This window comes from Xyrauchen texanus, chromosome 44 (genome assembly GCF_025860055.1).
Source record: "Xyrauchen texanus isolate HMW12.3.18 chromosome 44, RBS_HiC_50CHRs, whole genome shotgun sequence".
NCBI classification, from domain to species: Eukaryota; Metazoa; Chordata; class Actinopteri; order Cypriniformes; family Catostomidae; genus Xyrauchen; species Xyrauchen texanus.
Window position 1 is genome coordinate 30,880,548 of NC_068319.1, and position 19,055 is coordinate 30,899,602.

A 19,055-nucleotide genomic window follows, 5' to 3' on the forward strand; every position below is an offset into this window, starting at 1 on the left:
TGATACTTCAAACTCAATTTAAAATGGTTAAACATGTTTCATGGGTTTATTTGAAAAATATATTATTACCAGTGTTAATGAAGATTTTTACCAATTTCCTTCAAAATAGTTTTTACTCACATGATTGTGTTTCTTGACTGTTTTTTCTTCATATTGCAGTCTAACTTTTTATTATAGTGTCAGACGAACAAAACAGCATAGTCCAAATATGTGTTTTCAAATGTATGATATAGGTTAAATAGTAAAAAAGAAGTGCATTTGCATGCATATCATCATTATTAGCGTCTGCTAATAACTACCAAAAATAGTATTCAAAGAATGCAACATGCAAGAAAACTGTTTACATGAGACTCCTAGAGGTAATGGGCTAAATCAGTTTATGCTTAAACACTATTTACCTTGTCAGGGTAAGGTCATAAACCGATTAAGGCATTTATATGACCTTGTGTGTTTTTGGCTTATTAATCAAATTGCTGTAAGATTGTGCATGTAAATGCACTCCATTAAACAACAGAGTGAATTATGTCCAGTGTGTATACATAGTAATCCAGATAATGTCAATTCTATTAAAAGAAAAATGATAATCTATTGAGCAAGGCAAAATCATATTACAAAAAAAACCATGCTATTTTAACATGGAAAAATCTATTATTGGATTCAAATGAAATGAAATACAATTAATTGGGGTGCCTCTGGAAATGTGACAATACAATAATGATTATTCATTATATGCATTCAGAGTTTATAATTTTGTCCAGTGTCTCCTGCTTATTATTAAAGAGCAGTACACTTGTTCACTGTGTGAACTTGTTTGTTCAGCTGAAGAGATCCGTGTAGTCAGCAGCACCTGTTCTCTGTCCACACGCGTGCAGTAGATACTCTCCTCCAGACGGGCTCAGTGGCTCCACCTGTCAAACACAATCTTACAGTTGTATATTTGCAACAAAGCAACAACAAAAAAAAAATCAACAGAATAAAATGAATAATCTTTGAGAGTGAATGGTCCTGCCTTCAAAACACGACTGTGTATATAATTGAACATTTTAAGCTCTGAAGGTGTTTTTAAACATTTCCTGTTTCAGTGGCATACCCAAAATTAAAGGCTTATAACTCGACCAAAAAAAGAAAAGTGTTCGGTATCATTGTAAAGAATTGTTTTTAATGATATAGATTGTGATACATTCTGAGACTCTCAGCCTAAGAAACTCATGAAAAAAAAACTTATTTCTTTTTCTGATTTGGCATTAACTGAGAAAAACATTTCGTTGATATGACCAATCAAAAGCATTAATAAAATGATTTATCATTGTCTTATTATATAAAATAATAATTGTACAATAAGAACTAATACAACAACAATGATATGGGATATTTTATCATGAAGTTATAAGCGAACTTGTGGCATATAATCAACAGCAACATAATTGTCAAAGACATATAATTAGCTGTTACTTGCTATATTTTTATCTGTGAGTAAAACAAATATGCTGGTGGTATTTTACTCTTTGAGAGTTTTCCAACAACATATGACGCATGAATATCTGATCAGTTTCATGTTTTTACTGATTACAAAAACATGTGCATAATAATTCTTATAAATGATCCGAACAGAACACTTCTGATTTATCTGTACATTTCAAAGAACTTGTTCAGTTTTGGTCATAATATCTACATGCATTGAAAATTAGAGCTTCTAAACATTCAAACAACACCTATATATTTTAAGACTGTAGTTATTAATATTTTGACTTTTTTTTTTTCCTTTCTCGTGGGCCCATCTGAGCTTAAAGGGTTAAAACCAAGCAGACCTGTTTGTGAGTGACTGTATGTCAGGTGCATTTATTATAGATAATTTTGGTCTAATTGAACCCCTGGTCTCACACACACACACACACACACGCACACACACGCACACACACGCGCGCACAGAGGAATAGTGCATTACCTGATGATATTCCACCAGTTCTGTGAGTGTACTGAATTTGATGTGGTCTCCTAACAGCATGTAGCAGTTCTCTGAAGCATCTATGAGCAAGTGCTTGATTCCCTCTTTAGATCGGTAAGAAAGCACATATCCAAAGATTCTCTCGCTCACACGCACCAGGAAGTGACCAGCCTTCCCCTCGTTCAGCAGTTCCTCTGCCTCCTCACGAGATATTATACCTGATATTAGCAGGAAACATCCGATTTTATAGATGCAGCCATGTCAGAAATGAACTTTTATATTAAAGGGAATATTTGTCCCGTGGAACTGATATTTAGTGGCACTGTCCATCTTTATGAGAACATATTATTTTTCTAACAATATATAAACAGTGAGTGTGCCTCCCTTTTTTCTCTCTTTTTTTTTTTTTTTTGCAGTAAATACCGAATCATTTAACCCCTTCAGTTCTGCTGCATTTTTTGAAGTCAGAAGCACACAGTTCTCTCTAGAATGTCTTTGTATGTTGAAGGATAAAGGTTTGTTGGAAACAGCCAAATCTGTTAATTAAAATGTGGCATCCACATCCTTTTTATAGTGTACCTGCAGGAAACCAGGCTGTGTTGAGCTGTTTAACAGCAGAGGACACAGAGCAACACAAACACTGCCGAGTCATTATTACTACATTTCCTTCTACTGTGGAAAGTTGACTTGCATCATAACCTTTGGCAAATGATTGTATTCACAATCATTTGCCAAAATCATTTAAAAGGATCCTGAGATTTGAGAACTGCAGATGTGAACGCTTTTAAACAAACTCAAACCTTTTAAAGTGAACTATTGATAAGCTAATCTCGGAAGGTGCTGCGAGTATTGTTTTATGTATTACATGAACTGGAACCATAAAGCGCTCCAGATTATCTTATCACATTTACAAATTTCCAAATAAGTCAAGGCCAGGAATATCATAAATGCACAGAGAACTGGGTCCTTTATCACTTGGATCAGTTTTTGGTCTGTATAACACCCTTAGAAGTTTAAGTTGGACTAAATTAGTCATGTTTTTCCTCACCGTGGAACCAGGGGGCAATTCGGCTCTGGTCACGCTGGAAACCCGCTCTGATAGGCAGCTGTTCCGCCTTGAACCAGCGAATGATATGTTCTCGACTAGACGTTGACAATGAGCGGCGCAATTCTTGCTTCCTGTCAGTCAGAAAAAAAAGATATTTGATTACTTGCATGTGTCTTTAAAATAACAAATCATCAGCCACCACGACTCTAGACTGTTCCGTTCTAAAGCCGTCACTGCTTTTGAATGGAACAGGTGACATGTTAATGGGAAATCCTTGTGAATACATGTGACTACATTAGCAGTCTGCTGCACGACATTCCTGAGATAACTGACATGAAAAGACTTGACTTACAGCTGAATGAATCAGTGACTATTAATAGCACTCTTAAAACAGGTCAGGTAACATTTCTTTAATCCAGTTTTGTCAGAGTGAAATTATTGGCACGAGTGCTCAGATTATTGAATTTGGTCTTGATTTTAATTTTATCAGTTGCATCCATTCTGGTTTAATATAATTAAAAGGTACAAGTGTTCCCTGATCTGAACAAGCATTATGATCTTTTAAACTACCAGCAACTGTGGGTATTTGCTAATGTAATGCTGTGTGTTTGTTTACTGTTCCAAGTTCAAAGAGTTCATCTCCAATCTATTGCGAGGCAACGCAAAACTTATTGTGAGGTAACACAAATTATTGCAAGAGATCTCAGAACCTATTTTTAGGGAAAACAAAACTTATTGCAAGGGAACGCAAAACTTTTTGAGAGGATATGCAAAACTTAATGTGACGGAACGCAAACTATTGCAAGGAAATGCAAAACATATTGCAAGGGAACGCAAAACTTAATATAAGGGAATGCAAAATCATATTGCTAGGGAATGCAAAATTAATGTGAGGGTACCCAAAAGTTATTGCAAGGGAACGCAAAAGTTATTGCGAGGGAACACAAATGTATTGCTAGGGAACGCAAAACGTATTGCGAGGGAACACAAAAGTTATTGCGAGGGAACACAAATGTATTGCTAGGGAACGCAAAACGTATTGCTAGGGAACGCAAAACTTAATGCGATGGAATGCAAACAATTGCGAGGAAATGCAAAACATTTTGCGAGAGAATGCAAACTATTGCTAGGGAACACATAACTTATTGCGATGGAACGCAATCTTAATGCAATCTCGAGGGTATGCATAACTTATTCAGAGGGAACACAAAACTAAATGCGAGGGAACACAAAACTTAATGCGATGGAACGCAACACAATGCAAAGGAATGCAACACAATGCAAAGGAATGCAACACAATGCAAAGGAACGCAACACAATGCGAGGGAACGCAAAACTTAATGCGAGGGAATACAAAACTTAATGCGAGGGAACACAAAACTTAATGCAGTCTTAATGCAATCTCGAGGGTATGCATAACTTATTGAGAGGGAACGCAAAACTTAATGCGATGGAATGCAAACTATTGCAAGGAAACGCAAAACATTTTGCGAGAGAATGCAAACTATTGCTAGGGAACGCATAACTTATTGCGATGGAACGCAATCTTAATGCAATCTCGAGGGTATGCATAACTTATTGAGAGGGAACGCAAAACTTAATGCGAGGGAACACAAAATGTAATGCGATGGAATGAAACACAATGCAAAGGAACGCAACAGAATGCGATGGAACGCAAAACTTAATGCGAGGGAACACAAAACTTAATGCGATGGAATACAACACAATGCAAAGGAACGCAACACAATGCAAAGGAACACAACACAATGCAAAGGAACACAACACAATGCGAGGAAACGCAATCTTAATGCAATCTCGAGGGTGTGCATAACTTATTGAGAGGGAACGCAAAACTTAATGCGAGGGAACGCAAAACTTAATGCGAGGGAATGCAAAACTTAATGCGAGGGAACTCAAAACTTAATGCGATGGAACGCAATCTTAATGCAATCTCGAGGGTATGCATAACTTATTGGGAGGGAACACAAAACTTAATGCAAGGGAACACAAAATGTAATGTGATGGAACGCAACACAATGCAAAGGAATGCAACAGAATGCGAGGGAACGCAAAACTTAATGCGATGGAATGCAACAGAATGCGAGGGAACGCAAAACTTAATGCGATGGAATGCAACACAATGCAAAGGAACGCAACAGAATGCGAGGGAACGCAAAACTTAATGTGATGGAACGCAACACAATGCAAAGGAACGCAACAGAATGCGAGGGAACGCAAAACTTAATGCGATGGAACGCAACAGAATGCGATGGAACGCAAAACTTAATGCGATGGAATGCAACACAATGCAAAGGAACGCAACACAATGCAAAGGAACGCAACACAATGCAAAGGAATGCAACAGAATGCGAGGGAACAAAAAACGTAATGCAATGGAACACAATCTTAATGCAATCTCGAGGGTATGCATAACTTATTGAGAGGGAACGCAAAACATAGTATAAGGAAACACAAAATCATATTGCTAGGGAATGCAAAACTTAATACAAGGGAAGGCAATCTATTGCGAGGGTACGCAAAACTTATTGCAAGGGAACGCAAAACTTAATATAAGGGAGCGCAAAATCATATTGCGAGGGAATGCAAAACTTATTGCGATGGAATGCAAACTATTGCGAGGAAACGCAAAACGTTTTGCGAGAGAATGTAATCTTAACGCAATCTCGAGGGAACGCATAACTTATTGAGAGGGAACGCAACACTTAATGCGAGGGAACGCAACACAATGCAAAGGAACGCAACACAATGCAAAGGAACGCAACACAATGCAAAGGAATGCAACACAATGCGAGGGAACGCAAAACTTAATGCGAGGGAACAAAAAACGTAATGCAATGGAATGCAAATCTTAATGCAATCTCGAGGGTATGCATAACTTATTGAGAGGGAACGCAAAACATAATGCGAGGGAATGCAACACAATGCGAAGGAACGCAACACAATGCGAGTGAATGCAATCTCGAGGGTATGCATAACTTATTGAGAGGGAACGCAAAACGTAATGCGAGGGAACAAAAAACGTAATGCAATGGAATGCAAATCTTAATGCAATCTCGAGGGTATGCATAACTTATTGAGAGGGAACGCAAAACATAATGCGAGGGAATGCAACACAATGCGAGGGAATGCAATCTCGAGGGTATGCATAACTTATTGAGAGGGAACGCAAAATGTAATGCGAGGGAACAAAAAACTTAATGCGATGGAATGCAATCTTAATGCAATCTCGAGGGTATGCATAACTTATTGAGAGGGAACGCAAAACATAGTATAAGGAAACACAAAATCATATTGCTAGGGAATGCAAAACTTAATACAAGGGAAGGCAATCTATTGCGAGGGTACGCAAAACTTATTGCAAGGGAACGCAAAACTTAATATAAGGGAGCGCAAAATCATATTGCGAGGGAATGCAAAACTTATTGCGATGGAATGCAAACTATTGCGAGGAAACACAAAACGTTTTGCGAGAGAATGTAATCTTAACGCAATCTCGATGGAACGCATAACTTATTGAGAGGGAACGCAACACTTAATGCGAGGGAACGCAACACAATGCAAAGGAACGCAACACAATGCAAAGGAACGCAACACAATGTGAGGGAACGCAAAACTTAATGCGAGGGAACAAAAAACGTAATGCAATGGAATGCAAATCTTAATGCAATCTCGAGGGTATGCATAACTTATTGAGAGGGAACGCAAAACATAATGCGAGGGAATGCAACACAATGCGAAGGAACGCAACACAATGCGAGTGAATGCAATCTCGAGGGTATGCATAACTTATTGAGAGGGAACGCAAAACGTAATGCGAGGGAACAAAAAACGTAATGCAATGGAATGCAAATCTTAATGCAATCTCGAGGGTATGCATAACTTATTGAGAGGGAACGCAAAACATAATGCGAGGGAATGCAACACAATGCGAGGGAATGCAATCTCGAGGGTATGCATAACTTATTGAGAGGGAACGCAAAATGTAATGCGAGGGAACAAAAAACTTAATGCGATGGAACGCAATCTTAATGCAATCTCGAGGGTATGCATAACTTATTGAGAGGGAACGCAAAACTTAACATAAGGAAACACAAAATCATATAGCTAGGGAATGCAAAACTTAATACGACGGAATGCAATCTATTGCGAGGGTACGAAAACTTATTGCGAGGGAACTCAAAACTTAATATAACGGAACGCAAAATCGTATGGCTAGGGAAAGCAAAACTTAATACAAGGGAAGGCAAACTATTGTGAAGAAACACAAAACATATTGCGAGGTAATCCAAAACGTAATATAAGGGAGCGTAAAATCATATTACGAGGGAATGCAAAACTACGCAAAGGAACGCAACACAATGCGAGGGAACGCAAAACGTTTTGCGAGAGAATGCAAACTATTACGAGAGAATGCATAACTTATTGTGATGGAATGCAATCTTAATGCCATCTCGAGGGTATGCATAACTTATTGGGAGGGAACGCAAAACTTAATATAAGGGAACACAAAATCATATTGCTAGGGAACGCAAAACTTAATGCGATGGAACGCAATCTTAATGCAATCTCGAGGGTATGCATAACTTATTGAGAGGGAACAACACAATGCGAAGGAACGCAACACAATGAAAAAGGAACGCAACACAATGCAAAGGAATGCAACACAATGCAAAGGACTGCAACACAATGTGAGGGAACGTAAAACTTAATGCGAGGGAATGCAAATCTTAATGCAATCTTGAGGGTATGCATAACTTATTGAGAGGGAACGCAAAACATAATGCGAGGGAATGCAACACTTAATGCGAGGGAACGCAACACAATGCAAAGGAACGCAACACAATGCAAAGGAATGCAACACAATATGTGGGAGGGCAACACAATGCGAGGGAACGCAAAACGTTTTGCGAGAGAATGCAAACTATTACGAGAGAACGCATAACTTATTGCGATGGAATGCAATCTTAATGCAATCTCGAGGGTATGCATAACTTATTGGGAGTGAACACAAAACTTAATATAAGGGAACGCAAAATCATATTGCTAGGGATAGCAAAACTTAATGCGAAGGAACGCAACACAATGCAAGGGAATACAACACAATGCGAGGGAACGCAAAACTTAATGCGATGGAACGCAATCTTAATGCAATCTCGAGGGTATGCATAACTTATTGAGAGGGAACACAACACAATGCGAAGGAACGCAACACAATGCAAAGGAACGCAACACAATGCAAAGGAACGCAACACAATGCAAAGGATTGCAACACAATGTGAGGGAACGCAAATCTTAATGCAATCTCGAGAGTATGCATAACTTATTGAGAGGGAACGCAACACAATGCGAAGGAACGCAACACAATGCGAGAGAACGCAATCTTAATGCAATCTCGAGGGTATGCATAACTTATTGAGAGGGAACGCAAAACGTAATGCGAGGGAACGCAACACAATGGGAAGGAATGCAAAACTTAATGTAAGGGAACACAAACTGTTGCGAGAGAATGCACTTTTTTTGTAAGGAGAAACAAAATTAATTTCAGAAAGTAAATGTACTCCCTGTGCTCTAAGGCAGTGGTTCCCAACCTTTTATCCTTGAAGCCCCTCCTACTTACTAATAAGAAAGTCTGTGCGGCAGACTTTTAAAAGTTTTGCAGAGTATTGTTATGAAGTTGCAGAAATTTCCTGAATATTTATGATTCAAGAAAAAGAAACTCACAAGCTCTTTGCCATGCGATAGCCTGCGCACCACCGTTAGAAGCAAAACATGTGTGGCGTGCTTTATCCTCACGTCGTTATGCAAAGTGGCTCTGGTTGATAGAGTGACGTATCATGAAGTTTTGCTAGAGGGTGTTAAGGTCTTTGGACAGTTTTTATTATTTTTAAGTTGAGCTTTTGCCTAAATCATGTTGTCAATAAAACGGACATGCTGTCTTACTGGTATGGCACATTTTATGGATCTTTGAGCACCATGAAGTGCATGAGGTTCCGGAACACAGGTTGTGAACCACTGCTGTATGATAGTGATACTTGCCTTAGGAAACACCACTAAATGTGTCATACTAATGAACAACTACAGACATTGCTGCAAAGCTTGTGGCGTGACTCACTGAGTGATGGCAGTGTTGCTGATTGCCATGTTTCTGGGTTTGGGTTTGGGGGGAGGGGTTGGATTTTCTCCACAGAAGGTCTTTGTCATGGCCGCCACACGACCTCTCTCTAGAGCTTTGACTGAGCGTCTGCGATGGTCATCGATGGTCTGTTTGACCAGGGAGCGTCTGCGCATGTCTGCGGCTTTTGACTTCTGCACTGAAACCACAGAAACACACATGTTATTCCTGTTATTAATGCATCACTGAACATTAAACAAATCACTATAAGAATAACACAAAGAACAAGAGAACAAACCCGCCCTTTTCAGACAATCATCGTGTCTCTCACTGCTCATCCAGCACCCATAATTAAATTACCATCATTAATAGGTGTTGTTTAAGGTGGTTATTTATTTTTCATTCTTTTATCCCAACCTACATGTAATGAGTAATCTATTGTTAGGTTGATTTCCAGAGTTTAAAAACGGTGACTGTGTGGCAACATTGCAGGGTTCACACACTTCATGACCAATGACCTTTCAAGTCAAGTGGATAGGTATTTTTTAAAAAGAATTCAAAGTTGATTCATTTATGAATTATTCAGACAAATTTTGAACCGATTGAATCAATTCTTTGAAAAGATCCAACTCAAAAGAGTGCTTTGTTCACAAATCAGACATTATTACAGTTTTAATGTACACAAGAGCAGTGTCTAGCTGATGAAATATATTAGAGCAGAACATAACTAGAAAAATATATTCACTATAGAAATTTCCATGACTTTAAAGATTTTATCAATTATATTTCTAACATGATCACACAGGAAATGTCACATTTGCTTTTTATGGTGAGGTTTAGGTTTATGGTTTTGGCTAGGGAGAAGGTTTTAAAGATTTAAAGCTGAAAGCTTTCACCACGTAATGTTGCTACAGTCAAAAAGCAAATCAGATTGTATGGAGTGACTGAGTATTTTTTACATGTCTCCTGCCACTGCTTCTCCTCCTCTTGAGTCTGTTTACTGGTCTGCACTTCCTTCAGACGCATGTATATCTGCTGCTTTCTCTCCTGCTCCAGCCCTCTCAGCTCCTCCTCTGCTTTACTCCTCTCCTGCGTCTCCCGTTTCTGAGAAAGAACAAGCCTGTGGGTCAGTGGCAAAAGATTTGCTTCTTCATTTGGTTAAAACAAAACATTGAGACGTGAGGGGCTGCACTAAAAACTCTTTGACCAAGTTCTCAGAGTTTGTATTTCTGTTTCTCGTACCATGAGTTCCTCCTCAGCTCTTCTCTGTTCCTCAGCAGCAGCCTGTCTGATCTTCTCCAGCTTCATTTCCTGTTCCCTCTGTTCAAGATGGACACCAGAAAACCGCTTCTCCAGCTCGGCCTCTTTCTTTGCCCTGCACAAATGCACCAGCCATTACAATATGCAGGACGTTTGCACAAGTTATTAGTTATCTGAAGTCAAAAATCATTTGCAGGCTTGAACAGGAAATCATTGCTACGGTAGTAGACAATGAATGCAGTGAGAATGTTCATTATAATATGCCATGTTAATTCCTTCACCATTACAGCTGAATAACATAACACAAATACTCTTGACACATTCAATGAACTTCCTGTCCTTTACATATACTTCAAATATGTTGAGAATGGGATTTTTTTTCACATGCGGTCATCATGTATTTTCCATTATATGGTAATGTTACCTTCTTTTACACTACCAGTCAAAGGTTTGAACACACTTTTCATTCTTTATGATTATTATTTTCCACTTATTAGAATAATAGTAAAGTCAATAAAACTATGTAATAACACTAACAAAAGTATGGGAATAATGTAGTGAATGTAGTGTAGAAGTGTTAAACAACTGAAAACCGCTCTTCTGTTTGAGTTCCAGCTCTGTTTATTCTCTCAAGCAACATCAACAGGAGATAAATGTCATTCAAGTCATCTCAAATTCTACAGAATTCTGTGCTGGAAATGACATATTTTTGACAGCGTTTTTGAAATAAAATGACTAAGGCTAATTTCATAATTAACTTTTTTATTCTAAATACACACAAATATATATATATATAACACTTTTTATGTAATTTGGCAAAATTACAGCTTGATTAGAAATGACGTGCTATAAAAATATATAAAGAAAATATTGCAATGGTTTATGTTAATTTAGCTGATTATGATCATCTTTAGATCATCACAGTTTAAACCATGTTTTTTTTTTTTTTTTTTTTTCATATTTTCATAGTTTAATATTGATATTCTGGATCTGGGACACAGCCAAATAAATAAAATTTATACATAAAAGGTTTTTAAAAAGTAGCAAAAAGAAATGATGAAGGCCTGGTAAAAGGTCTATTTGAATCTGACCATTATATAACAAAAAGGAAAAAGAGGAATCTGTTTGCTTTAATAAAAATCAACCCATGGGTCAAAGTTAAGGAACACCCATATGTATATAGATTTGTATTGCTTTAAGCCCATATTTCATACTGTATTGGGTAATGTAAAGGGATGTGACTGTAACAGATCATATTAACCTCATTTATTAGAAAGCTTCTTGAGTTTTACTTCACACATGGTGTTGTTTGCCCTTTTGCTCAGTGCAGTTATCTACAACACATATTGCATCATGGTAATTGCGTCCATATAGGTGATATTTGGATATGCACCGCTACACCATGTGCTTTGTTTTTATTATCTCTTAACATCCAAAATGTCTTTAAAAGCAGGTACAGATAGACAATGATCATTGCAACTTCTGTCTGAGGGTTGAGCCGTCCAGCCTTACACAAGGAGGAAGTGACATTGCAGAATCAGTACGAGCACACTGTGTGTTCAGCATGCCATTGAGCTGGTGAAATATTTAACCGTTCTGGACTGTGTGGATTCCTTTGTACTTTATTCAAGCAATAGGTTTTCAGAGTCAAAGAACAACGATAACACAATGTCTCACAGTATAACTGGTTGAATCTTATGACAAACATGTCAAGATCACATTTTACCCCAAAATCGAATGAAAATAATTAAGAAATTATATTTCGTTCATATAATATGAAGTCTGTTGACCATTAAGGTTTTTTGCATTGTGACATTATTTTAATGACAATTAACCCCCCAAAATGATCATTATTTTAATGTGCTTGGACATTTTACTCATGAGTTTGCTTGTACTCTCAATTGTGATTGTCATTAACACATCAGCATAAATGACATGCAATACAACAAATACAACATTATTTAGATCATATATACAGTGCCCTCCATAAGTATTGGGACAGTGAGACATTTTCATAATTTTGACTCTGTACACCACTACAACAGATTTGCATTGAACACCTACCAAATGCAAATTCCAAATTTGGAATCAGCTCCAGGCCTTTTACTTGCTTAATTTTTTACAAATATTACAGACGGGCTGGTTTGAGTATTTCTGGGATTTTCTCACACAACAGTCTCTAGAATTTACTCAGAATGATGCTTAAAACAACAATCATCCAGTGAGCGGCAGTTCTTGTTGATGAGAGAGGTCAACAGAGAATGGTCAGACATGTTTGAACTGATAAAGTCTACAGTAACTCAGATAACCACTCTGTACAAATGTGCTGAAGAATATCATCTCTGAATGCTGTTCTGAATTGTGGGTTGGCTCTGTTTTGGTGGCACGAGGGGGACCTACACAATGTTCAACAGGTGCTTTTAATGTTGTGGCTGATCGGTGTGTATATATATATACACATTTGATTTACATTTAGTCATCTAGCGGATGCTTGTAATACAAAGCGGCTTACAAATGAGGAACAACTATTTGTCATAGAAGCAACAATTTCTGCAGTTCCTCTCTGCCAAGTTCCGAAGCGTAAACTAGAATAATACAGAAGCTGGAGCAGAAAAAATAAATGCAAATGATGTAGACCAGTAGAGTAAGAGGTGGGGAGGAAGGGTTGGTAAATGTGTTAAAGTGTCATAAAAAATGTCACAGTGCAAAAACAGGCTTCATTTTCTTAATTTCTATCTTCAGATTTTGAGGTGAAATATGACGTTCTCGACAGGTTCTGATGTGTTTGGTTGTGTGTGTAGTACCTAAGCTGCTCGGCTTCTCTCTGGGCCTGCAGCGCTGCTCTCTCAGTCATGATCTCATCACAGATCTGATCATACGGTTTATCATTCGGATGTTCTCCCATCACCCAAACCCACACGTCATCATCCAGACCCTTCATCCATGATACACACTTCCGTGAAACTGCATTCAACACACACAATATTCACAACAATGACTTCACAGTGCTGAATATAAAGTCTAGGTCTAAAAAAAATGTCTCAAGTTACTTTGAGGACATAACAATGCCTGAAATTTATGTAATGCTTTATGTGGAAGCTTTGTTACATTGACTCTCATGAGACTTAAAGGAGACATTTGCCATATAGAAAGAAATCACAAATGAGATCTCTTTAATGTCTCAATTGTTTCTCCTATACAGATCAAATGGAAAGCAAACTGAGACTTTTGCCAAATTCCCTAGTTTCTCAAAATCCCTTGATTTTCCTGAGGGAAAAAAACATTAATATCACGTATCTCCTCAAAAGTTTCAAAATAGATCTCAACAATGTCTCAGTTTGTGCTCAGATTTGCCAAGGCACCAAAGTCTGCAATCATAAGTAAGAGATCAAAATGTAATTATCCCAAGAGCAAATGATCTGAGCTATGCTATCCATGGACTAAAAACTAAATGTTTTTCATTTCAGTTTTGTTCGGAGCAGACACTATATTTTTTTATTCTGGTTCCGGCGTTCCACTACCTCCTTTCCAACTGGTAACCAGATAGAACGAAATAAAAGAACAGTTAATAATGTTCTTTTTAAAATGACAGTGCTCTGTGCTACGGGTGGGTGATATACCAGTTGTAGTGTTGCAAGAAATCACACGAGAAACAAACGACCTGGACCTGTATTCACAAAAAATCATAAAGGATTAGTTCACCCAATTCTCCTTAAGTCATATGGGGTTATAATAACACAGGGGTGAGTAAACAATGACTGAATTGAAATTTTTGGGTGAACTAATCCTTTAAGGTTAAAAGTTTAAATAAAAAAAGTTGATCACATTTTATTCATAATATATCTTAATAACACTGAAGGTGGAAATACCTTTTATGTGTGCAGTCTCCCCTTTCTCCAGCTGCATCTCTCTCTCTCTCTCTCTCCATCTCCTGATCTGTTCTTCTCTCATCTTGAAAAACAAAACCTGTTTCTGCTCTTCATTCAGCTCGGCCAGCAGCTCCGGTTCAATGTACATGTCAGTCAAGATCTGCTGCAGCATCTTCACACTTCAATAACACAACTCACTTTACAGAGCTCAAAGAAACTGGGGGGAATGTACGTCTGTGAGAGCTTTAGTCCATTACTGTGTCCATGCAGACTGGGGGAAAATAAACACATTTAACGCAAATAGACACTACTGTTGTTGTACTATGGTAAAATTATAACAGACTATGATACCATAGTACTGAATGATCTCCATATTAATGTACTTACAGTCCAAGTCAGAAGTTTTCATACACTTAGGTTGAATCATTAAAACTCATTTTTTAATCACTCTACAGATTGCATATTAGCAAACTATAGTTTTGGCAAGTAATTTAGGACATCTACTTTGTGCACGACACAAGTAATTTTTCCAACAATTGATTTTTTTATAGACAGATTATTTCACTTTTAATTGACTATATCACAATTCCAGTGGGTCAGAATATTACATACACTGTTAAATGTACCTTTAAGCAGCTTGGACATTTCCAGAGAATGATGTCAAGCCTTTAGACAATTAGCCAAACAGTTTCTAATATGAGGTCTACTGACTTGGAGGTGTACCTGTGGATGTATTTTAAGGCCTACCTTCAACCTCTTTGCTTGGCATCATGGGAAAATCAAAAGAATCAGCCAAGAACTCAGAAAAGATTTTTTTTGGACCTCCACAAGTCTGGTTCATCCCTGGAAGCAATTTCCAAATGTCTGAAGGGACCACGTTCATCTGTACAAACAAAAGTATGCAAGTATAAACACCATGGGATCACGCAGCCATCATACCGCTCTGGAAGGAGATGCATTCTGTCTCCTACAGATGAACTTAGTTTGGGGCGATAAGTGCAAATCAATCCCAGAACAACAGCAAAGGACCTTGTGAAGATGCTGGAGGAAACAGGTAGACAAGTATCTATATCCACAGTAAAACAAGTCCTATATCGACATAACCTGAAAGGCTGCTCAGCAAGAAAGAAGCCAATGATCCAGTACTGCTAAAAAAAAGCCAGACTACAATTTGAAAGTGCACATGTTGTCAAAGATATTACTTTTTGGAGAAATGCCCTCTAGTCTTATAAAACAAAAATTGAACTGTTTGGCCATAATGACCATTGTTATGTTTGGGGGAAAAAGGGTGAGGCCTGCATGCTGAAGGACACCATCCCAAACATGAAGCATGGGGGTGGTGGCAGCATCATGTTGTGGGGTGCTTTGCTGCAGGAAGGACTGGTGCACTTCACAAAATAGATGGCATCATGTGGAAGGAAAATCTCAAGACATCAGCCAGGAAGTTAAAGCTCATTGCAAATGAGTTTTCCAAATGGAAAATAACCCCAAGCATACCTCCAAAGTTGTGGCAAAATGGTTCATGGTCAACAAATTTGAGGTATTGGAGTGGCCATCACAAAGCCCTGACCTCAATCTGATAGAACATTTGTGGGCAGAACTGAAAAAGTGTGTGCAAGCAAGGAGGCCTCCAAACCTGACAGGCATAGATCTAGTAGGGTCAGAGACGAATAATAAAATAAGATCTGCGTAAAGCAAAAGCTTATGCGCCACACCTCCCACCATCACCCCTGGAAAATCATCCCCCTATTTTAGCGTGGATTTTAATGGTTCCAGAGCAAGACAGAACAATAATGGGGAAAGAGGGCAACCCTGCCAATTGCCCCTATCCAGAGTAAAATAATCTGAAATAAAAAAAAAAAATTGTACTGCTGCTACCGGGTGTCTAAACTTAATCCATCGAAATAACTTATTCCCGAACCCATAAATTTCCAAAATCTTAAAAAGCTAAAACAATAATGAATCTCCTAATTTATCTTTACTCTGTTTGAGATATTTGAATTGTAGAGGCTGTTCAAATATCATATTATAAGTGTAAGGAGTCCCCTGCTCTTACTTTAGCCAGCAGTAAAGAAAACATGTCCACCCCAAATCTTCACAAAATGTTCAGCTTCCTGCAGAGAAAATGTGTTTCTTGAAGGAACACTATATCATATTTATTATGCTTAAGAAGAAAAATAACATTCCTTCTTTTTATGGGGTGCCTCAACCCATTCCACGTGGAGAGAGACAATCCACACTCAGTTTCCTCAGACAGTCAAACATATGTTCAGTGAGCTGGCCCATTTGGCTGCTACATACAGTCAGGTCCATAAATATTGGGACAGTGACACAATTCTAATCTTTTTGGCTCTATACACCACCACAATGGATTTGAAAGGAAACGAACAAGATGTGCTTTAACTGCAGACTTTCAGCTTTAATTTGAGGGTATTTACATCCAAATCAGGTGAACGGTGTAGGAATTACAACAGTTTGTATATGTGCCTCCCACTTTTTAAGGGACCAAAAGTAATGGGACAATTGGCTGCTCAGCTGTTCCATGGCCAGGTGTGTGTTATTCCCTCATGATCCCATTTACAAGGAGCAGATAAAAGGTTCAGAGTTAATTTCAAGTGTGCTATTTGCATTTGGAATCTGTTGCTGTCAACTCTCAATATGAGATCCAAAGAGCTGTCACTATCAGTGAAGCAAGCCATCATTAGGCTGAAAAATCCAAACAAACCCATCAGAGAGATAGCAAAAACATTAGGTGTGGCCAAATCAACTGTTTAGAACATTCTTAAAAAGAAAGAACGCACCGGTGAGCTCAGCAACACCAAAAGACCCGGAAGACCACGGAAAACAACTGTGGTGGATGACCGAAGAATTCTTTCCCTGGTGAAGAAAACACCCTTCACAACAGTTGGCCAGATCAAGAACACTCTCCAGAAGGTAGGTGTATGTGTGTCAAAGTCAACAATCAAGAGAAGACTTCACCAGAGTGAATACAGAGGGTTCACCACAAGATGTAAACCATTGGTGAGCCTCAAAAACAGGAAGGCCAGATTAGAGTTTGCCAAACAACATCTAAAAAAGCCTTCACAGTTCTGGAACAACATCCTATGGACAGATGAGACAAAGATCAACTTGTACCAGAGTGATGGGAAGAGAAGAGTATGGAGAAGGAAAGGAACTGCTCATGATCCAAAGCATACCACCTCATGAGTGAAGCATGGTGGTGGTAGTGTCATGGCGTGGGCATGTATGGCTGCCAATGGAACTGGTTCTCTTGTATTTATTGATGATGTGACTGCTGACAAAAGCAGCAGGATGAATTCTGAAGTGTTTCTGGCAATATTATCTGCTCATATTCAGCCAAATGCTTCAGAACTCATTGGACGGCGCTTCACAGTACAGATGGACAATGACCCGAAGCATACTGCGAAAGCAACCAAAGAGTTTTTTTAAGGGAAAGAAGTGGAATGTTATGCAATGGCCAAGTCAATCACCTGACCTGAATCCGAATGAGCATGCATTTCACTTGCTGAAGACAAAACTGAAGGGAAAATGCCCCAAGAACAAGCAGGAACTGAAGACAGTTGCAGTAGAGGCCTGGCAGAGCATCTCCAGGGATGAAACCCAGCGTCTGGTGATGTCTATGTGTTCCAGACTTCAGGCTGTAATTGACTGCAAAGGATTTGCAACCAAGTATTAAAGTGAAAGTTTGATTTATGATTGTTAATCTGTCCCATTACTTTTGGTCCCTTAAAAAGTGGGAGGCACATATACAAACTGTTGTAATTCCTACACCGTTCACCTGATTTGGATGTAAATACCCTCAAATTAAAGCTGAAATTCTGCAGTTAAAGCACATCTTGTTCGTTTCATTTCAAATCCATTGTGGTGGTGTATAGAGCCAAAAAGATTAGAATTGTGTCGATGTCCCAAGGAACCGGAAGCAGAACAAGGAGCTATCAATCAATCAATGAACACCACATCAAAAGCACACACACACACACACACACACAAAGACTTACCAGCGCTGGAAGAAATATCTCTTCATACACACATACAGTGCTTTAGTGGAGTGTTTGTTGTCAAGAATCAGAGCAGTACAAAATAAGATCCGGTTAAACTTTCACTGATTCAAAGTTCTTCTCGAAAATCAGACGTGTGGATGAACCTAGAGAGCTGTAGGAAGGTGAATGTCGAGTAAACTCTGTGTGTGTGTGTGTGTGTGTGTGTGGTAATGTGACACACACCCAACAGCTCAAAGTCAGTTCCTCCTCTCACGCGTCAAAAACTATTCAGGCGGCGTTATTTAACTTATTCCTCTTGCTTGTTCGTTTATGAAATATCGTGACTAATTTGTTTATTGTAGACTATAGCATACACTCACCTGTCTTTAAATTCCATTCCGCAAATGTATCGACGCCAACCATTCGTCACAGAAAATGCTAATAAATTTGTCTATAGTAGTGAAATTATGACGAGGTGTCGTATAATCTATTTATCGCATCAACATGTTTTAATAAACAGGAAGAATACAAACTATTGAACACGTTCAAGTACACATATGTCACCTAGTTTCATGAGGAGAGATGTCTTCAGATGTATTGCAGTACTGTAGAATACGAATTCAATTATTAAATGTGGCTGATTCAAGAGATTTTGGAGTCGATTGCTGGTTCTCGGAATCGATTCCAGACAGGTAAAGTTAAATCTCATAGTAAAAAGCACATTTTAAAGCGTTCTTTGCGCTATTTGTGATAGAATGAATGGCATTTAGGTGTATGTATTTGGTCCTAGATAAGTCAC

The 19,055-nt window shown here is 38.4% G+C and overlaps 1 protein-coding gene across 1 annotated transcript; it reads right to left on the minus strand.

Moving 5' to 3' along the window:
• Positions 1–17: 17 nt before the first annotated feature.
• LOC127637036 (SH2 domain-containing protein 4A-like) lies at positions 18–18,468 on the minus strand. The gene is made up of 10 exons (XM_052117885.1): positions 18,275–18,468; positions 15,003–15,138; positions 14,256–14,526; positions 13,191–13,350; positions 10,369–10,501; positions 10,086–10,230; positions 9,127–9,325; positions 2,994–3,124; positions 1,946–2,163; positions 18–908 (listed from the first exon to the last, which is right to left on the minus strand). Exons 3-10 carry the CDS (start codon positions 14,425–14,427, stop codon positions 816–818), a joined length of 1,251 nt encoding a protein of 416 aa, XP_051973845.1. The 5' UTR covers positions 14,428–14,526; positions 15,003–15,138; positions 18,275–18,468; the 3' UTR covers positions 18–815.
• Positions 18,469–19,055: the final 587 nt, after the last annotated feature.